This window comes from Equus przewalskii, chromosome 31 (assembly GCF_037783145.1).
Source record: "Equus przewalskii isolate Varuska chromosome 31, EquPr2, whole genome shotgun sequence".
Classification (NCBI taxonomy): domain Eukaryota; kingdom Metazoa; phylum Chordata; class Mammalia; order Perissodactyla; family Equidae; genus Equus; species Equus przewalskii.
This window is the reverse complement of record NC_091861.1, coordinates 12,702,322-12,722,191: the sequence shown is the minus strand read 5'-3', so window position 1 is coordinate 12,722,191 and position 19,870 is coordinate 12,702,322. Positions and strand designations below refer to the sequence as shown.

The 19,870-nt window shown below is 43.9% G+C and overlaps 1 protein-coding gene across 3 annotated transcripts in view; it reads right to left on the bottom strand.

Moving 5' to 3' along the window:
* Positions 1–19,870, bottom strand: part of SLC30A10 (solute carrier family 30 member 10) — a 42,232-nt gene that overhangs the window by 9,846 nt on the left and 12,516 nt on the right. The window contains exons 1-2 of one of the 3 annotated variants that reach the window (XM_008542835.2): positions 2,075–4,751; positions 1,320–1,397 (exon numbers count right to left, since the gene is read on the bottom strand). In XM_008542835.2, coding sequence (XP_008541057.1) covers positions 1,320–1,397; positions 2,075–2,699 — 703 coding nt within the window. In that variant the 5' untranslated portion in view covers positions 2,700–4,751. Of the gene's footprint in view, positions 1–1,319; positions 1,436–2,074; positions 4,752–19,870 lie in introns of those variants that run through there. The other 2 variants (XM_070602057.1, XM_070602056.1) reach the window with 2 other exon arrangements.

The window sequence follows — 19,870 nt, the reverse complement described above, 5'->3', positions numbered from 1 at the left end:
TTGAAAGTTGCTAAGAAAGCAGATCTAAAAACTCTCATCACAAAAAAAAAATTAGAACTTTGTATGGTGACAGATATTAACTAGCCTTATTGTGAAGATCATTTCACAATATATACAAATATCAGATCATTACATTGTACACCTGAAACTAATATAATATGTTAATTATACCTCAATAATAAAAAAAGAATGAATAATTGACAGAACGTGCTTTGAACAAAGTGTGATGATAGTGAAGTCCATCTTAAAAACCTACAATATATATATTTTTTAACTGAACCTTAAAAAGGAAAGAAATTAAAAGATAATGATTTTTCATTACAGATTCTTTCCAAAAAGATTCACCACCAAGCTCTTTCGAAATTCCCCTATCGCGGTTAAATTTTTTAAAACTAATTCATTTAGAAATTTTGAGGAGCTTATGTGTTGTTGTTGTTGTTGTTATTTTCTGATTTTCCCTATGGATCTATTCTGGGTATCACTTTGTAAAACAGATGTGAGACATTCAGAAATGAAGGTGCCTCCCACATTATGAGTTTTTCTTTCCGTTATTTCCATCTGAGCCCCAGGACAGCTTCGCCAAACCATCTAGAGGTAAAAGTCTGCATAATCTTTGTTGAAATTCTCAGTCAAGATTGGGGATTGACCCCTCTTGAATCACTCTGAAGCAAAGTCTGTGTCCAAGAAGCTGGAAAGGAGAGATGCTGTGGACAATGTTGGTATCTGGTGAGAATCGCACCTCTGAACTCCCTGGGCTGACCTCTGCCCAGTTCTGTGACCTTGAGCACATGGTAGAAGGGATGCTAATGATGTGCGTTCCAGAGACCTCACCAGAACTCCCACTTTGGGGATGGAAGTGGAGATTCAAGTGAGCCACCAGACCCATCACAAAAGCAGATTTCTGGCAGAAATAACTGAGGCAATGAGGGTCATTCACCAGTGCCACCTTGGACAGCAGCCCAGCTACTCTTTTCTTGCCTTTCTCAAAATGAGATTCAATTAAAATAGGCTGCATTTTATGTAGCGATATCCAGAGCAGGGCAAAATCAAGTAAAATTGTATCATGCCACTGCTCTGTGACACTCTGGAGCAGGCAGCTTTTAGCAGGGACCCAACTGGAGCAAGGATAAATCATTAGCAACTAGCTTCTCCCTCTGAATCGATGCAATGATTAGGCAAGAGACTAGGGTCATAGTCTCTGCGTGTCACTGGCCTACTTTCTAACCCACCTTATGAAAAGGCAAACAGAAATGAAGAGGACAGCACAGTCCACATGTGCCACTGAAAAAGATTTCAAATGGACCCAAAGTCAATCCTACCTCTGATATTCAGGGCTTCGGACTTTTTCTGCTTTTTCACAGTCTCTTCTGGCTCATTCTGGGTGTTCAGGGAATCACCTGCATTCAAAGAAGAAACCTTGTGTTGTGTATAAGTTCTACAAACAAAAAAAACCAAAGGACTCAAAAAAAGTTTTGTTATTTTAAATTCCTCCTAGCTTATCAGACCCCTTATCTCTCCACACACACAGCCCAGAATGGTCTATTTTGGCCTGAAAACAAGCCATGTAATCCACCTTTGGACTTCATTCACACTTCCATTCAAGTTAAAAGAAAAAAGAGGCAAGTGGGAGCCCGCCTGCACCCCAAACCCATAACTCCCAAGGGGGCAGAAGGATGGACAGAAGGGGGAGGGAGAAAAATAAAGTGTAGATGGCATCTAATGAAAGGAGGAGGGGTGGCAGTGCTCCTGTTGACCAATAATAATAACTGATTTCCAAGGAAATCAATACTGATAAACAGAGAGAATGGGGTGGGGGCGGGGGGGAGCCTGAGGATCCGGGAGAAAGAAAAAAAAAAAGAAAGAAATCGTGGGGAATATGGTAAAATAGCAGAAGATAATTAAAGCTGGACTGCAGAGGAAACAGATTTAAAAAAAAAAAAAAAAAAAAAAGCAGACAGGAAGGAAAAAACAAGGCGTGGGGTGAAGAGGAAGGGACCAGGACAGGCAGGGGGGGAGGAGTTGGGGCGGGGAGGGAAGATGGAGAAGCGGTCCAGAGGATGCAACCGAAAGGCACCTGCTACGTTTGAGAACACGGTCGCCCCCTCCGCCTTCTTCCTTTCCACCGAAGCCCCGCGGAGGGTCACGACCGAGTCCCGGCCGGCGTGCCACCGGCCCTCTGTGCCCTGCAGACCCCCAAGAGCGCCGCTAGGGCTGCCCTGGGCCAGCTGCTCCTGATGCTGCTGCTGGCGGCGGCGGCGGCGGCGGCCACAGCAGGCGAACCAGGAGGCCCAGTCCTGGAAGATGAGCAGCCCCACCACGTTGACCGCCAGCCCCAGGGCGCCCACGATGAGCACCAGCTCGGCGTCGTCGATGCGCTCGGGCCTGGCCAGGCGCAGCATGGCCTCCACGAAGATGGTGAAGCAGAGCGCGGTGAGGAAGACGGCGTTGCTGAGCGCGCCCACCACCTCGGCGCGCGCGTAGCCGTAGGTGGCCTTGAAGTCCCCGCTGGGGCGCCGCGCGATGTAGCCGGCGGTCAGCCCGACGCACAGCGAGATCAGGTCCGACAGCATGTTGAAGGAGTCGGAGATCAGCGCGATGGAGTTGCCCAGGTAGCCCGAGACCAGCTCGGCCACGAAGAAGGCGACGGTGAGCACGAGCATGAAGAGCAGCCGGCACGTCTTGCCCGAGTAGCGCCCCATGTCCCCGCCACCGCCGGTCGCCCCGCGCCGCCGCAACAGGTGGGCGCAGGCGGGCGCCCCTGACTCAGCCGATGCCCGGTCCCCGCCTCCCGGCCCGGGCGGCCTGCGCTGGGCCGTTTATAAGGCGGCGGCAGAGCGCCCCCAGGCTCTGCACGGCCAGAGTCTAAAGGAGTGGCCGCGGCGGCGATATCTGAAGACCTTACGCCGCCTCCCGGGTCCAGTCCTCCGCCCTGGGCTCCCTGGGCGGGTGGCCACGGGCCTATGTCTGTCCTTCTAGGACAGAACTGGGCAGAGAGGGGAGCTGCTGAGAAAAGGGGGCGTGTCTGGATGTCGCCTCACGGACACAGCAGAGGTGGGAGTCACCCAATGACCCCTGCTTCTCCAATCACTCGGATCGCCAATGCCCCAACGCCCTGACTGTACAGTCTCAGTGACGATGACTTTGACCGCTGTGAGCTGTATTCTCTGTGGACTTGGACACTTGTGCGTACGTGCCCAGGCGCTGCGTGCCTTACAGATTCCCCGTGAACCCGGGAAGGCCCTGGAGCGCTAACCCAGCCAACCCTGCCCTCCAGGGTGTTTCCTGCTGTCCATTTCCTGAAGTTTGGGCAGATTCCTCCCTCAGCACTCCCACTCCACGACCACCTATGCAATGGCTATTTTACCCTCTCTTCTTGCTCACAGCCTTCGGAAGGGCACATCGTTTCTGTCACCTCCCCACCTGCCATGTCACAGTATCGGCTCAGTCCCCCATCTCTAGGATCTTCACTCACAAGGCCTCCTTCCCGGAGTGAACTGCAGGCAGCCCTGGAGGAGAGCGCACATCACGCTTTTGTAAGCATGACATTCCCACCCAGCACTCAGAAATGCATTTTCTCTATGGTGGACACACGTCGTTGGCCACCAGAGAAGCCAGGGCAGGCCTCCTCTGTGTGCTTGTCTCCTTCTCCATTGGAGAGAATATTCTGCTCACCCCCATGTACCCCTGACAGCATGACCTGATATTCCCAGTTCAGTCAACTGACCTACATGGAGGTTTATTCCAAATAGAGCCTTTCATGTTGACAACAGGCTGTGTTCCAAGTGGAAGTTGTCCAGAAGAGAACTGCCTTCAGGACCCTGGGAGAGGCCCGGGACAGCCCCCCAGGAAGAAGGGAGTTTGCTGCTGCTCAGTTCAGGGAGGGGGCGGGGAGCCCTTGCAGGTTTCTTCACGGCTTATTTTTGTTTTATACGGTTGTCTCACTCCAAAAAGGATCTGAAGCTGATCTCTATTCTCCTCCCCCATCCCCAATCCCTGAACTTTAGCCATTCCTGAAAAAACACATCTGTTTTTGGCTTGGAAATGAATAAAAATGTCTCGCTCCAAAAAAGTCACAGAATCCATCAGCCGAAAGTTCTGACTCTAGCCCATTTATTGCCTTAGCCTTGTAAAATGTGATCTTGACCTTCAGTGATCAGACAAGGTCCTTAATCAAGCTAAAATATCCTTGATCTGAGGGTGCCACCTGAGCCTGTTAAGCATTCCCTGCCCGCCTCCAGGAAAATATCTCTACACAGAGAACTTGAGGAAATTGATCATTTAAAATATTCTCTAAAAATTAGTACTAAAATGATCAATAATTTGAAAGAAGTAAGGAGATACAGGCTGATGAAAGTTTCAGTGCTGTGTGGGCTTGTGCTAATTCCTTAATTGTCTGGGTTTACAGTAGTGATTTTCACTACTGTAAAAGGGAATAAGCATTTAATCCGCATACTGTTGTGAGGATTAAATGGGTTAATGAGTGTAAAGTGATTATAACAGTGTCTGGCACATATTAAGCACTCAATAAATGTTAGTTGCATGCTTAAAAAAAATAGAGGGCCTGGCCCAGTCGTGTAGTGGTTAAGTTCATGCATTCCACTTTGGCAGCCCGAGTTTGCAGGTTCAGATCCTGGGTGTGGACCTAGCACCACTCATCAAGCCATGCTGTGGTGGCATCCCACATACAAAATAGAGGAAGATTGGCACAGATGTTAGATTGGGGCCAATCTTTCTCACCAAAGGAAAAAAGAAAGAAAGCAGAAAGGAAGAAAAAAGGCGTGTGGAGTGAACAGGAAGAGATGGGGTGGGAGGAGGAGGGAAGGGCAAAGTTGTCCAAAGGTCCAATATTATCATTAGTGTATTAGTATTAGTATACTGGTATTACAGCACATGCATGACAGACTTACCCTCGAACCAGAGATGACACACTCTAATACAAGAGATGCCCCAGAACACTGCTCCCAGCCTAGTCTCTGGCTTATGCTGTCTTCAAACTATGAAACCTCTGAAACTTGTAACATATGACAGCAAGCAAAGCAGTCACAATAAGAGAATTTTGGAAGTCTCCTTTTGGAAATCACTTACAGTCTAACAGAGTCCCTGATGAGTGCATTTCTTTGTCATTCACAACTGAAAGAAAAAGCTGAGGTCAGCAGAAATCTATCACTCATGCCAAGTCATTCTCCTTAGCGAGGGCAGATAACAAGAATTATGTCACTGCCCCCGGAGGACAGTTGATAGAACTAGGAAGCCAGTGGCTGAGGAAGCAGAGGAGGGAGCTGACAGGGTCCAAGGAACTGCCCAGGGCTAGTTCCTCCCTTTAAGAAACGCTAAGGGTGTCAACAAAATGCGCTTCAGAAAAATGTGTTGATTAACTACAATTATATATATATATACAGTTTATATATATATACATAGGTTATACGTATATAATCTGTTAACTGACAAAAATTTAGACTGCATCATCTACATGGCTGTAAATGATGGGGCTTCAGTAGCTTTTGTTGACTGAGCGCTGACTCTCTGCCCAGCCCTGTGCTGAGCACTTTATGGGCATCATCTCATTTCATCCTCATAATAGCCCCATAAAATAAGGACTGTTTTATAGGTGAGGCATCTAAAACCCAGAGATTTTAAGTAACTTGCCCAAGATCACACAGTCTGGAAATGATAGAATCAAGAGCTGATCTAGGCATCAAATTTTAGAGTGTACATTCTTTGCCCCCACGTTATACTAATTTGATCATTTTTAACACTTTTGTTCTAAACAAATAATTGTATGCATGTGTGTGTGTGTGTGTGTGTGTGTGTGTGAGAGAGGAAGATTGGCCCTGTGCTACGATCTGTGCCAGTCTTCCTCTATTTTATGTGGGACGCCCCCACAGCACGACTGGAGGAGCAATATGTAGGTCTGCACCGGGATTCGAACCTGTGAACCCTGGAGCCACCAAAGGGGAGCATGGAAACTTAACCACTATGCCACCAGGCAGCCCCAGAATTTTTTTTAAGTTCAGTTTTTACAGGTGCAGAACTCAGTGTGCCACCATCCATAAAGTCAGATTATGACACTAAAAGTTCTTTCTACACTGGTGTTTGACTCAGAAACTAACAAACCATTATTGTTTCAGAAATTGAAAAAGCAGCTGTTTTTGTTTTCATTTTTTAGTTCTACTTGACAAGAGAAGGTGCTCCCTTCAGGGAAGAGAGTGGACATCTTGTCCAAGGCACCAAATTCTTATTCAAAAGAAGAGGTAGCTCTTTTTCCCCGTAGCAACTGCCTCTAGATTTTAAATATGTCATCAAAAGATGGAGACTTCACCATCAGCCCAGGTCCAAAAGGGGATCGCTCCTCCAGATAGCTGAGGAATCTTGGGTACAAACTCAGTTCTTCATCAGTGAATTTATAGAATATATATATTTGTAACACTTCGGCTATAGAAAGGTACTGTTTGTACCCCAAAAGTCTGCATTTTATCATTCAAAGCTTTTCAGAATACATTAAATTTAAGCGGTTCTTGACTTGAGGTGACCACTATTTTTTTATTGATGGAGGCATAAGATGTGAAAAAGAGAAAAACCAGGCAGTGCTCAGCACGACTTCGAATGGGCTGTTGCTGGGGGACCTACTCAGCAGCACTGTGAGTTGCAGCTCTGAGATTACCTTAGAGCTGCGCCCATCAACCTGCCAAGCGGCACCTACATCATTTCTCCGAAATGCCACATATTCTTGCAGCAAAGTGGTGTCTGCTCCTAGCACCAGCCCAGGAAGTGGTCAGAACACAAGCCTCGCCATCATATCAAATAATACAACTTGCTTATTGAGAAAAGACTCGACTCTGAAAAATTCTAAATTTGCACTCAGTTTAAGAAAACTGGAAAGGCAGAATAGCAGAGCAGTTAATAATTTGAGCTTTGGAGTCAGGCGGACTTGGAACCAATTTAGGGAGGGGGAAATATTTCCCTTCACCAAAGGATTCACATAAGAGTTACTTTTAGAAAACGATAGACATTTAAGGATTTGTTTGCAACGTAATCTTAGGAGGGGTGAAACTTATGCAGACATAAGATAAAACATTTTCGAGTTCCTGCAACTGGAGGGGAGTTATGGTCCGAATGTCTGTGTCCCCTCTAAATTCATAGATTGAAATCCTAATCCCCACACAGGATGGTATGAGGAGGCGGGGCCTTTGGAAGATGTTAGGTCATGAGGTGGAACCCTCACTAATGGGATTTGTGCTCTTACAGGAGACCCCAGAGAGCTCCCTAGCCCCTTCTGCCATGTGAGGACACAGCAAAAAGGCTCTGCGTATGAACCCAGAAAAGAGTTCTCACCTAACTCTGCTGGCACCCTGATCCCAGACATCCAGCCTCCACAACCGTGGGCAATAAATCTCTGCTGTTTATAAGCCACTCAGTCTTAGCCAGACAGACTAAGCTAGGAAGTTCAAATTACAATTCTTCAACATATACAAAGTACAGGAACCCAGGTTACCAACAGTTGAGTACAGGGGTGTAAAAGAATGACATTGCTTTTATGTCATACCAGGGACCATGGGTTGGGGCTGCTTGATACATTTAGCAGTGACGGGGCCATGTTATTCGGGCTCAGCTTGTCTTTGCGAGCACTGCAGTTCTGGTCTGTGTGCTTCTTACCATCTCCAGATCCCAAGGGCACACCAGACCCTCACTCAAGGGGAAACGCTATGGGTGAGGTTTGGAGAGAACAAGCAGGTGAAAGGGGGTATGGCTACTGGGAAGAGGAGGAAAGGAGTAGAGGAAGAACTGGGAATATAATAAGCACTTATCAGCCCAAATTCCTCATCACTTATGATAGCATTTGGAGTGGCGTTCCTCCTGCTTGGTGAATAGGAGGAAAAAAATTAGCTTTTGGACCATTTCCAATTCAAATGGAAGCAAAAAGATCTAGAAGTCCTGAGAAACAGGGGGACTCCCCTTTGACATTGATTCTAAACCTGATAATAGTTTTTAGCTATAAGCTAAGTCCTGTATCATTTAATAATTTACAAAAAGCATTCACATGTGCTGTTTAATGCCATCAGAAACAATCCCACACAAACAGCAAATTTCTCCACTGCTAGATTCACCTTAAGTTTTAGACTATATGAAAATGAGAAGGCCGTTTGCCAAAGAAATTATGGGAATAATTGGGGCATAGGATGAGTTAAAATAGAACCTATAAATAAATACCTTTACCTTTATCTGCCAAAGGCACTGGTTGAATGCTCAGTGTTCTGTAGTGGAGACATGTAGGTTTGGAGCCACTCGGATCTGGGATCCGATCCTGGCTCTCTCAGTTACAGGCAGCTGGGCAAGTCACGCCACTTCTCTGCGTCTATGTCCTCAGCTATAATCTGGAGGTAGAGATGTCACTGTCTCACACAGCAGTTTTGAGAATGAAAGGAGAGAGTACGGTGGGAGGCCTTTCATGGTGCCTTCAGTAGATAATCACCAAATAGTGGCTCCTCTCCTTCACATCTGGCTGTCATCATTCCCAGAACTGTTGTTGACTTCTAGAAGGTAACATGGTGGAATCTCCTTCACAGCTATTTAGATTACTCTATTGTTTATAAGATCGTCTATTTCCCCTTGGTTCAAATACTCTAATTAGCTTGGAAGTCATTAGCTATTGATTAAGCAAGTGTATTACAAATGTAAAATACTTATTAACAAAATACTTTGTGAATATAAAAATATTTAAAATAAAATATTTTACAAATCTAAAATTCCAAACTTCTCCACTATCATTGCTATATTTCTCCGCTGTCATATGCTATCCATCATGACCTTACCGTCTATTACGGTACAATAGAGGACTAGAGAGAATCAGGGTAAGTGGACTGGGTGACATAACTTTATTACCATCACAGAATGAGGGGCTGTGTTGAATATTGACATGAGGTCTGGAGGACAACTAAGATTCTTGACCTCTGACACTAAATTATTGTATAACTTAGATCAGTCACTAAATTTCTGGCCCTTAGTTTCCTAATCTGTAAAACACAAATAAGAACTTCATACTACTTAATGCATATAGTTTTGGGGGGTTTCTTTGAGGAAGATTAGCCCTGAGCTAATATCTGCTGCCAAGCCTCCTCTTTTCTTTCTTTCTTTCTTTTTTTTTCTTTTTGCAGAGGAAGACTGGCCCTGAGCTAACATCCGTGCCCATCTTCCTCTACTTTATATGTGGGATGCCTACCACAGCATGGCTTGATGAGCAGTGCATAGATTCACACCCGGGATCTGAACCGGCGAACCCCAGGCTGCCAAAGTGGAACGTGCGAACTTAACCGCTGCACCACCAGGCTGGCCCCAATGCATATAGTTTTGAACATCAAATAAGACAGTGAAGGTACAAATATACAGACCAACAAAAGGCATTGTTATTGTTATAACAATCAACATGTTGTATCATGTGTGTATCAATACATGGATTGAACTTATATATCAACATGAGTTCTAGAAAGCCAGCACTGTATTTGTAACCACCAGTAATTTAAATAGGTCCGCTAAGGTTTCAGGTGGCCTGGAACCCCTCCCTGCTTCCTGCTGGTAAGATACCCTGATCCCTTGGACCCAGACATGAGTGTGTAACCGAGGCTGAGCCAATCCTAGTTCCTCATCCCCTGGCCAGGGTGCTTGGTTCAGGTGATGGGTACTTGATCCAAGATGAGCCAGAGTTCTTCTCTTGGAATTTTCAAAATGGTCCCAAGAAGAGGAGAGCTTTTGTTTCTTGTCTAGCCACTAAGCTGTGAGGATGTGACTCAGAGCCCCTGGTAATTATGTCTCCTCCTGCTTTCTTCTCAACGTCCTTCATTCTGCAATAGGAAAGGAAGCAGGAAGAGATGAGAGACAGTGAAAGAGAACTCTATTGGGATTTAGGTCTCTAGTTCCATCTTGATCATGTGAACCAATAAATTTTCTCTTTTGACTTAAACAAGTATAAGTCGGGTTTTTGTCACTTCCAATCAGACACTCCCGGTCAATAGTTGGCCAAGAACCTATGCTGATTAGGAAGCGCTAAGAATGGTTTTCTCCTTTCTCCACATTCAAAACTCAGGAGAAATATAAATCTAATCCTTAAAATAAAATGGCAAATTAAAAAGGACCTTCCCTTACTTTGATTTCTCCCCAATGCTGGAGGAATTATTCCCACTTTATTTCTCTGCTCCCCTCCAAAGGAAAAACTCTTGAAAAAGTTGTCACAGTCTTTACTTCCTGGAATTCCCTTCTCTCTCCCATCCACTCTAATGCCACCTCCATCTCCACTGTGCCACTGAAAAGGCCTTGTCAAGGTTACTCATGATCTTCTCATTCCTGAATCCATTGGCTTTATAGCCTCATCTAGCTGGAATTCTCAGCAACATCTGTTACTGAAGTCCTTGCTTTCCTTCTTGAACACTCTCTCCATTTGACCACTGAATAACGCACCCTTATGGCTTTCTTACATCTCATGGGTAGTTCCTCTTCCTCTAAATTTCTAAATGTTGGAGTGTCCCAAGACTCAGTCCTAGGCTTGCTACTCCTCTCTATCTATGCTCATTCCTTTGGTAATCTCGCCCAGTCCCTTCTCTGGGACTTGGCTCATGCCAACCCCTCCTCCTGGAGCACTCAGCACCCAACTCATTGCTCCGTGCCAACTCCTCTTCATGCCTTGGGTCTCAAATGCCACTTCAGGGAGCCTTCCCTGGCACCCAGCTCTAGGTAGGGTGCCCATATGCCCGATGGCATGGAGTGCTCCAGGAGGAGGGGATGGCACGAGCCAAGTCCTGGAGAATGGAGTTTGAGATGGTAGAGTGGAAGGAGATGAGGCTTTGGGTGAGCAAGGTACCGATTACTGAAAGTCTTCTAAGCCAAGGAAAGGGAACAGGGAGCCATTGAAGGATCAAGCAGGGGAGTGAGAGCCACTGGTCATCAACAAATCTTTACTGAACATTTGCCATATTCTGGGCACCTTATCTAAGATAAGGACATAGCAGAGAACAAGACAGAGAAGGACCTGGCTCTTGTGGATCATGCATTCTAGAGAGGAAGACAGGAAATAAAAGAAAGAATGGACAAAGAATAAAAGAAAGAGGGAGTGAGGAAGAGGAGGAAGGAAGGGAAGGAGTGAGGGAGGGAGGAAGGAAGAGAGCAAAGAAAGAAAATGTCAGGTAATGATAAGGGCTATTTTGAAAATAAATCATCTGCTCCAGTGGCTTTCAAACTGTTTTGTACCGTAGAGCGGCCGTGGAGCAACTTTTGGTGGAATGGTCATGGAAGACCATGGAGTAAAACGTGGCTGGGAGGGCTAGATCTTAGTAAGCAGGGGGAGAGGGGTAAGACCTGAAATCAGAGAGACAAGAGGAAAGGGAGTTATTTCTTGTAGCCGTGTCTCTATCAAAAGGGGAAATGTGAAAGATGAGAAAGCCACGCATTTGAAAATGTGTCTGAAGCCTCGACTGCTCTCATTCTGTTGTGTTAGCTGCCTGACCTCTGGAGACGTTTGATGTTCCAATGCATGCCTACGCTTTGGGGTTGTTTATTCTTTTAAGTAGACTTTATTTTTCAGAGAAATGTTAGGTTCATAGCAAAATTGAGCAGCAAGTACAGAGTTCCCATCGTATTCCCTGCCCCATACACACACAGCCTCTCCCATTATCAATGTCCAGCCCCAGAGTGGGACCTTTGTTATAACTGATGAACCTACATTGACACATCATTATCACTAGAGCCCACAGTTTACATTGGGGTTTACTCTTGGTCTCATACATTTCATGGATTTGGACAAATGTATAATGACATATATCCACCATTATGGCATCACACAGACTAGTTTTACTACCCTAAGAATCCTCTGTGCTTGAGATTGGATTAGTGCTTACCACAGGGGAAGGGGGGAGGGAGGAGGGTGAAATGGGTGATTAGGCACACGTGTGTGGTGATGGGTTGTAATTAGCCTTTGGGTGGTGAACAAGATGTTATCTACACAGAATTCGAAATATATTATGATGTACACCTGAAAGTTATATAATGTTATAAACCAATGTTACTGCAATAAAAAAAAAAATTAATTAAACCAAAAAAAAGAACCCTCTGTGCTTCACCGATTCATCCCCCCCTCCTCTCTAACCCCTGGTGACCGCTGATCTTTTTACTGTCTCCGTAGTTCTGCCTTTTCCAGAAGGTCATTTGGTTGGAATCATACAGATGGCTATACTTTTTAAACCTTGAGGTAAGCAAAGAACTCAGGACAAGATAAAAGCTTTTCTGCAGAGGAAATTATATAAAACACTATAAACAAGTGTTTGCAACTCACACAGTCCTGCCCTGCAGATGGTGCGTCTCACGTTCAGAGGAGCAACATGACTCTGCGACGGAGCTAGGGCGTGCATAGCTGGACGGCAGCGAGCACTTGATGGGTGCCCTTCAGACATGCTCGCATATCTTTGCTCATGGTATCCTCAGGACAAGAAAAAAGGTAAGTCTGACTATGTCGTCGTTTTGCCTGGAGAAATCTGGGGTTAGAGAAGTTAATAACTTGTGCAAGTTTTCCCAGCTAGGAAGTGGGAAACGATACCATGAGGCTTGATACCACAGAGGCTTGACTTTGAATACTGACTCTGCCACCAAGCATGTCACTTGGACAATTGCAACAGCTTCTGTCATACCTATAAAACATCTCAAATGTTGATCCTCTGGAGTTCATCACACAATATCACACAACATCATTATTATATTATTATTCTGGGAGGTTCTCATATGATTACCTCATTCTTTTTACTTGCTTTTGCTATTTCATAGAATAAATGTGTGTACGTAGTTTATTTAAGCAACCCTTATGTCCACTGATGGATATTTAGTTTTCTTTTTTATCCACTTGTGTGTTGTCATGGTTGTGGTCACTATTGTAGTTGTTTATGTAAACACTGGGTAGTAAAGATCCTCATGCATATATAGTGGCTCACTCTTTGGAGTATAAGTTCCTAGAAATATTAAGTCAAAAAGAATGGACATTTAAGATAAAGAAGGACAATATCTGTATGACTCCACTCATATGAGGAATTTAAAAATGCAGACAAAGAGAACAGATTAGTGGCTACAGGCGGAAAGGTGGGGTGGGGGGTGAGCACAAAGGGTAAAGGGGTGCACCTACAACACGACTGACAAACAATAATGTACAACTGAAATTTCACAAGATTGTAACCTATCATTAACTCAATAAAAATTAAATTAAAAAAATAAAAAAAAAGAATGGACATTTAAAATTGTTTATAGCCACTGACAAATTGCCATCCGAAAATATTGTACAAATTTATACTTCTATCAAAAATGCATGAGATTGTTATTTTTGTTTTATTTTCCAATTTTTGGCTGCTAGTGTATAAGAATATAATTGAGTTTTTATATTAACCTTCTATCCTCTGACCTTGCTAAATTCACTTATTAGTTCTTATAGCTGTTTCATAGATTTCCTGGTATTTTCTAGGTAAACAATCATATCTTCAAACAGACAATTTTATTTTTTCCTTTTATAAAAAAATTATGAACGCATTTCTCACTTTTAACATGACTACCCCTTAAGTTCTTTAGCTTTATTCAGTGATTGTTTTTCTGGATGGTTTCCTCATTAGTCTCTAAAACATTTACATTCTAGTCTGGACCTAGAATTCTGAAAGTGGTTTAGCCATAGTTCTGTATTTAAATTGGTCTGATGCTCTCTAACAGTCTTTTCAGACCACGGCTTTTGAATCTCCGAGCTCATCTTGATTCATATTTTGGTTGACTGAATTTTATTTAATGTTTTTTTTCAAGAAAGGTTCTTGTATTTTACATATTTATTTTATAATGGCTTTATGTTGTCATTTATAAATAAACAAAACTTAGATGGGTATAAAATTCTTAGGTTCGTACTTTATGTCTCAGGACTGTGTAGATATCCAGTCATTGTATCTTGGCATTGCATGTTCCTGTGGAGAAAACTGAATCCAGCTTGATATTTTCTACCTTGTAGATGGCATATTTTTTCTGCTTGGGTGCTTATGGGATTCTTTCTTTTGCCTTCATTTTCGGAAACCTCCAGAACGCATGCACTGATTGCCCCATATCAATTTTCCCTTTCAATGTATAGATTTTTCCTCCCTTTAGTTCAGAACAAATTCTTCAACTGTATCTTTGAGTATTTTTTCTGGTACATTTGTCTGCTTTCTACCTCAGAAAACACCTAATATGATGGTGTATCTCCATGTTTGTTGTCTGTATCTATGTCTTCCTGCTAATTGCTTTAAATTTCTTGGTCAATTTCTCAAGCTTGTCTTCCATATCACTGAACATTTTCGTTCTCCTTTTTCTACGTCTCACTGCTTGCAAGGTGGGCTTCCATTTCTGTAATGTTTCCTTATCTTCCGTTTTTTTCCCCTGAGTTCTAACAGTTCGTGTTCATTGATTTACTTGAAAATTTCTTCTGTTACCTGGAGTAATTATTATTCTTCCATATATTTTTCATCTGCCTTTTTGCTGCTTCCTGTGTTAACTTTTTCTCTGTAGCATCTCTCTGTAGTTCCCATGTTGGATCCTTGCTGTTTAGTGAACATCTTTGAGTGGGGCACTTAGATCCCAGTCTGCTAATGGTGTGGAAAGGGCTGGAGGAGGATCTGGGGCATAGGTGTCTCTGGCGACTTTAGGTTGGACCTGTTGTCTCAGAACCTCCTCACCAAGTGTGCTTCTTCCCGTCAAGATAAATAGTCACCCGGCCGATAGTCTCCGTGGTTCACATCAGAGACTCCCAGCTTGTAGTTTTCTGTTTGTGTTAAGGAGACAGTATTCCCCAAGCTTCACATTTCCACAAAGGCACCTCCAAAGGAGGAACACTCCTGGCCTCTTCCTATCACTTCCCCGACTTTTCCTGGAGGCAGGATAACTGCTCGGATTAGGGAGTGTGTGAGAAAGAGTGGAGGATGCTCAGCTAACCTCTCCTGGGCTTTCCTTTACAGATGTGCCTTCCCTGCAATCCTGGTCTGTGCGGACGTGAGGGAAACTAACAGGGGCAGGCTCTGCCCTGCGGAGGGAGGTCCGGGACCGGGTAGGTGAGTGGAATTCTGGGGTGAACTATTAAAAAGCTCTTTGTGGCTACACATCTAAGCCATATCCTTTAATACATAATTATTTTTAACAAAGTTGATACTATGTTCAACTGTCACCTATATCTTATATATCAATTGCTTCCAAACCCAGGAGAATAAGAAAGGGGTATTATTTATTAAGCCCTAAAGCCCTAACATACTGGTGAGTTTGGCAGGAACCTTGATAAAGGTGAGATACTAGAGGATAAAGGATAAAGGTGAGAAACTAGAGGTCAAAGTAACATATGGAGATTGAGTTTTCTGGTGAGGTCAGGGCAGGAGCTGCTAGATTTTAAGGCTCCAGTAAGTGTGGGTCAGGCAGTATTTTGACCCTGGCAAGTCACAGCAGGCAATTCTTCTGCATTGCCTACAGAAGAATGGCTGTTGTTACAGATATAAGGCTGCTTTAATAGGCCTTAGTGAATGTGAGTTTTGAAGACTGGCTTTTACTATATGCTCCAGTCGTACTGTGCAGAGAAAATGAGAAGGAGAGTGGTTTGCTCTCAGAAACAACAGGCAGACTGAGCCAAAGGAAGAGAGAGCTTTCCTGAGGCTAGACAGATGCAAAAAAGAAAAGGAAATGCACACATATCTAAATATTCTTAAGAAGGGCATTAGATTAGATCATATTGAGAACCAGGAACCAAAAAAATCTCTCAGGGGCAGAAAGGCAAGATGTCAGATAGGTGACTGGGACCTGGAACGCAGGCCACCACCACCAGAGGGAACTAGATCCAGGGAGCTGTCAAAAGTCATCCTCTTACAACTGTGAATACTGTCCGAAATAAAAGCATCTAGGGAACACAGCACTTATGCCATGTCTGTCCCACCACTCTATGTTGGTTGTGTGGCGAGCAGGTCCTCAGTTTCTCTAGTTCTCAGATCTTCAGATGGACGGGAAGGTATTTAAGGAGCCGTACCTGTGGAACCGCATCTGAGGAGCTTCATTCACCCTGGCTCTGAGTAAGACGACAAGATGCTGGAGCTGAAGCTGATGCCCCATGGGATGAGATTTTAGGGGCCTTGGGGAGTGGTGAGTGTATTTTGTATATAGAAGTGACTTGATGTAGCCAGAAGGCAGACTGTGCAGATAGCTTTTTCCAAAGACGGCCACAACAATACCTCCTTTTCCATATGTTCTTCCACAGAGTAACTTTGATGTTTCTTCCATCCAGAAGTGAGGTCTATGGGCTTGACCCTCCTTCCATCTTGTCACTTGTTTGTAATTCCTAGAATCTGAGGTTGGGTCAGAAAAGGCATGGAAGCATCTACTTCGTTTGGTGGAACACTCATGCTTGAAATGCTGAGCTACCACATATGATGTCCTGAGGCCATGCTAGTGTGAGGAAGCCAAGCCATACAGAGAGGTCATACGTAGGTGGTCCAATCAGCAGTCCCACATGTTGAGAACTTCCAGCCCAGGAGCCAGACATATGAGTGAATGAGCTTTCAGATAATGCAGCCTCCTGCCATCAAGTCACTACCCCCAGCCTTAGAGTCTTCTCAGACATCATGGAGCAAACAGGCTGTTCCCACTGCATCCTTTCCAAAGTCTGGCCCACAGAATCCTGAGTGTCATAAAATGATTGTGGTTTCATGCCACCAAATTTGTAGCGCTTTACTACACAGTAACCAGAACAGGGAACCACTGTGTGAAGATCGGCACAGCCGTACAGGGCTTCCATAAAACTTAGAACTGTCTGAGAGACAGAGAGGAGAAGGCTAGAAAGATTAGCATAGAATAGTTAAGGTGTTATTAGATGAGCTTCAAAGCAAAACAGTTATTGTAGACATAAGGCTTTGCCTGTGTCCTGTGGGAACAAGTCAAGAAGCAGTCAGGACTCCAGGACAGGCACAGGGAGAATGAGATGCACTGAGGGGACTGAGGCAGGAAGAGGACAGTTCGAGCCCAGGCCCGGGTTAGGTTTTTGGTTAGGCTGGAAAATGCTTTTCAAGTGAGATGATCCAACTCAGAGAAGTGAGAGTCAACAAGATTTGTTTGGACAGTAGTTGTTTTTGGCAGATCCGTAGAACATTGACTTCATTTCTCTCACTGTGATAAGAAAAAAAATCTATGTTGGTAAAACAAATGTCTGACCCAGAAAACAAAGACAAAGGAAAAGGGAAAAGTCCAACAAAAACACCAGCCTTACATGTGGTGCAGAAGGAAGGGGAATAACTGAAGAATCTCATTAAACCATTAAGAACTCAACTGAGCCTTCCTGAGAGAAGAAGACAAGGGAAGTCAAACACTAGAAGGATGTCCCAAACTTCAGAAGACAAGATTCAGCAGGAGGACATGGTACTCAAGTCCTGAACACTCAAAAGCTGCAGAAAGAGAGTATCTGGAGGAGCATGAAGCAGGAGCAGGAGCAATGGGACAAGCTTCAAAGTTCAAAACAGCTCAGCTCAGAAACCTGCTATGGCTGATCCTCAGGCTGAAAGAAATATGGGACTGAGGGAGAAGCCTCCTTAGGAAGCAGGACTCATAGACCTCAGCAGTTCTGGAGCTAGAGGCAGTGGCAGCAGTCCCTGAGGATTGAAAAATGTCCACTCACAAGAGAGTGAGTGTAGACCGAGCCAGAAACAAGAGCCCAAGACGGAAATGGAGTTCAAGAGGTTGCTTCCTTCCTTCTTTCATTTCTCTCTCCCTCTCTCTCTCTCTTGCGCGCGTGGATTGGGAATGAAAAGTGCACACAAAAAATCTGGAGCCTAGGATGTCACTGATTTCTGAACTCTGCAAGTAGGCAGGAATATTTTAAATGTCCCTCCCTGGGAAAGGATGCAATGTGTTTACCAGAAACGGAAAACTTGGTACCATAACTAACCTCTGGTGAGATCTCTGCCAGTGGATCTAAGGGTGCAGGTCATGGCCCTGGCCAAGTCTGGTACATGCTGACTGGCATCTTACAGAGACAGAAACCAAGAACACTCTTTCTGACTGTTGTCCTTTCCTCTGACATTCCTGAGTCTCTGCTATGGTCCTTGTAAGTGGTAATGAGAGTCCTGGCTTACACGAATTGCTGAGTTCTGGGAACCTAAATTTACCTATATTAAGTACTCTAGCTCTGGGATATATTATGTGGTTCTGTCAAATTTTTTGAACTTTTCAAAAAGTGTGCCTGGAAATTAACAAAATACTCAGAAGCCAAAAAAATGAAGTGAAAGCCAGAATCCAAAAAGGTGAGAAGCCAGAATCTGACTTAAGGATATCTTTCCAACAAAGACAAATGCTCTAGTCTTGAATTTTAAGGCATAAGAGACAAAACGTAGACCCGTGCAAGGTGGAGAGTTGGATCAGAGATCCCCTCATAAAGCTAAATCCCTTGGTAAAAGATTAACCAAAACAAAACAAACAATCAAACAAACAAAAACGCACTGCCTCAAAGGATGTTTCAACCTTGGTTGTGAGTGGAGAGATGAATGTCTCCCATGGGAAGTCGAAACTCTACTGTGGCCTTCATGTGGGAATGCAGTATAAATTCACAGTATCTATGTACCTATATATTAATAATAAAAATAAAAGCCCTCAAGCAAAGAATTTTTTTAGTGCTTATAGGTTGGTAATGCCCTCAGGTACCTGACAGAAGCAAATGTAAATCTTCTGTGGAAAAATGTATTTACAATCTGTTCCTCAAAGAATTCCCCCAGAGAAAGTTCCATTGAACTTGAGTTCACAATGAAAAATGATGAAACACGCAAAACATGAGAAATCAAGCCACCTTGAGAGAAGCAGCAAAAATAATAAACAGCAGAAGTTACAGATGTTGAGGATATCAGATATAGAATATAAAGTAAGTATATTTAATATACAGGAATAAAGGAAAATATGGGAGGAAGAGTAAAGATCAAGGCACTATAAATGAAAAATACATTAGTTGAAATTAAAAACTGGATATACGGTACCCCTACTCCTGCTAGCTAGGGTGTTACCAGTGAAGGCCTCATCAGAAGCCTGAACTCCCACTCCTGCCCAGCAGTGAGGAAGCACCCCTCTTCCTCAGGGTGCCAACAGAGGCTGGTAGGAAACCTGGCCTTCCACTCCCATCTTGCAATAACAAGCAGCACCCCACACACACACCAGCACAGTGTCAGGGAAGGCCTGCTCAAACAGAAAACTTAAATAAGATCTACCGTCTCCTAATACCATACATGTCCAGGATTCTATTAAAAATCTTTCATCATATCAAAACCAGGGAAATCTCAGCTTGAGTGAAAAAAGACATCAATGCTGAGATGACACAGATGTTAGAATTATGTGACAATTTTAAAGTAGCCATCATAAAAATACTTCAGCAAGAAATTACAAACACATTTGAAACAGATGAAAAAATAGAAAGCCTCAGCAAAGGAATAGAAGATATAAAAAAGGAGTGATGGAAATTTCAAAACTGAAAAATACAATAAATGAAATAAAAAACTCAACGAATGGGCTCAACAGCAGAATAGAGAAGACAGAGGAAAGAATCAGTGAATTTAAAGAGAAAGTAATAGAAAGTACTCTGGGGGTTGGCCTGGTGGCGCAGCGGTTAAGTGCGCACATTCTGCTTCAGCAGCCTAGGGTTCACCGGTTCGGATCCCGGGTGTGGACATGGCACTCCTGGGCAAAAAGCCATGCTGTGGTAGGCGGCCCATGTATAAAGTAGAGGAAGATGGGCATGGATGTTAGCTCAGGGCCAGTCTTCCTCAGCAAAAAGAGGAGGATTGGCAGTAGTTAGCTCAGGGCTAATCTTCCTTAAAAAAAAAGAAAG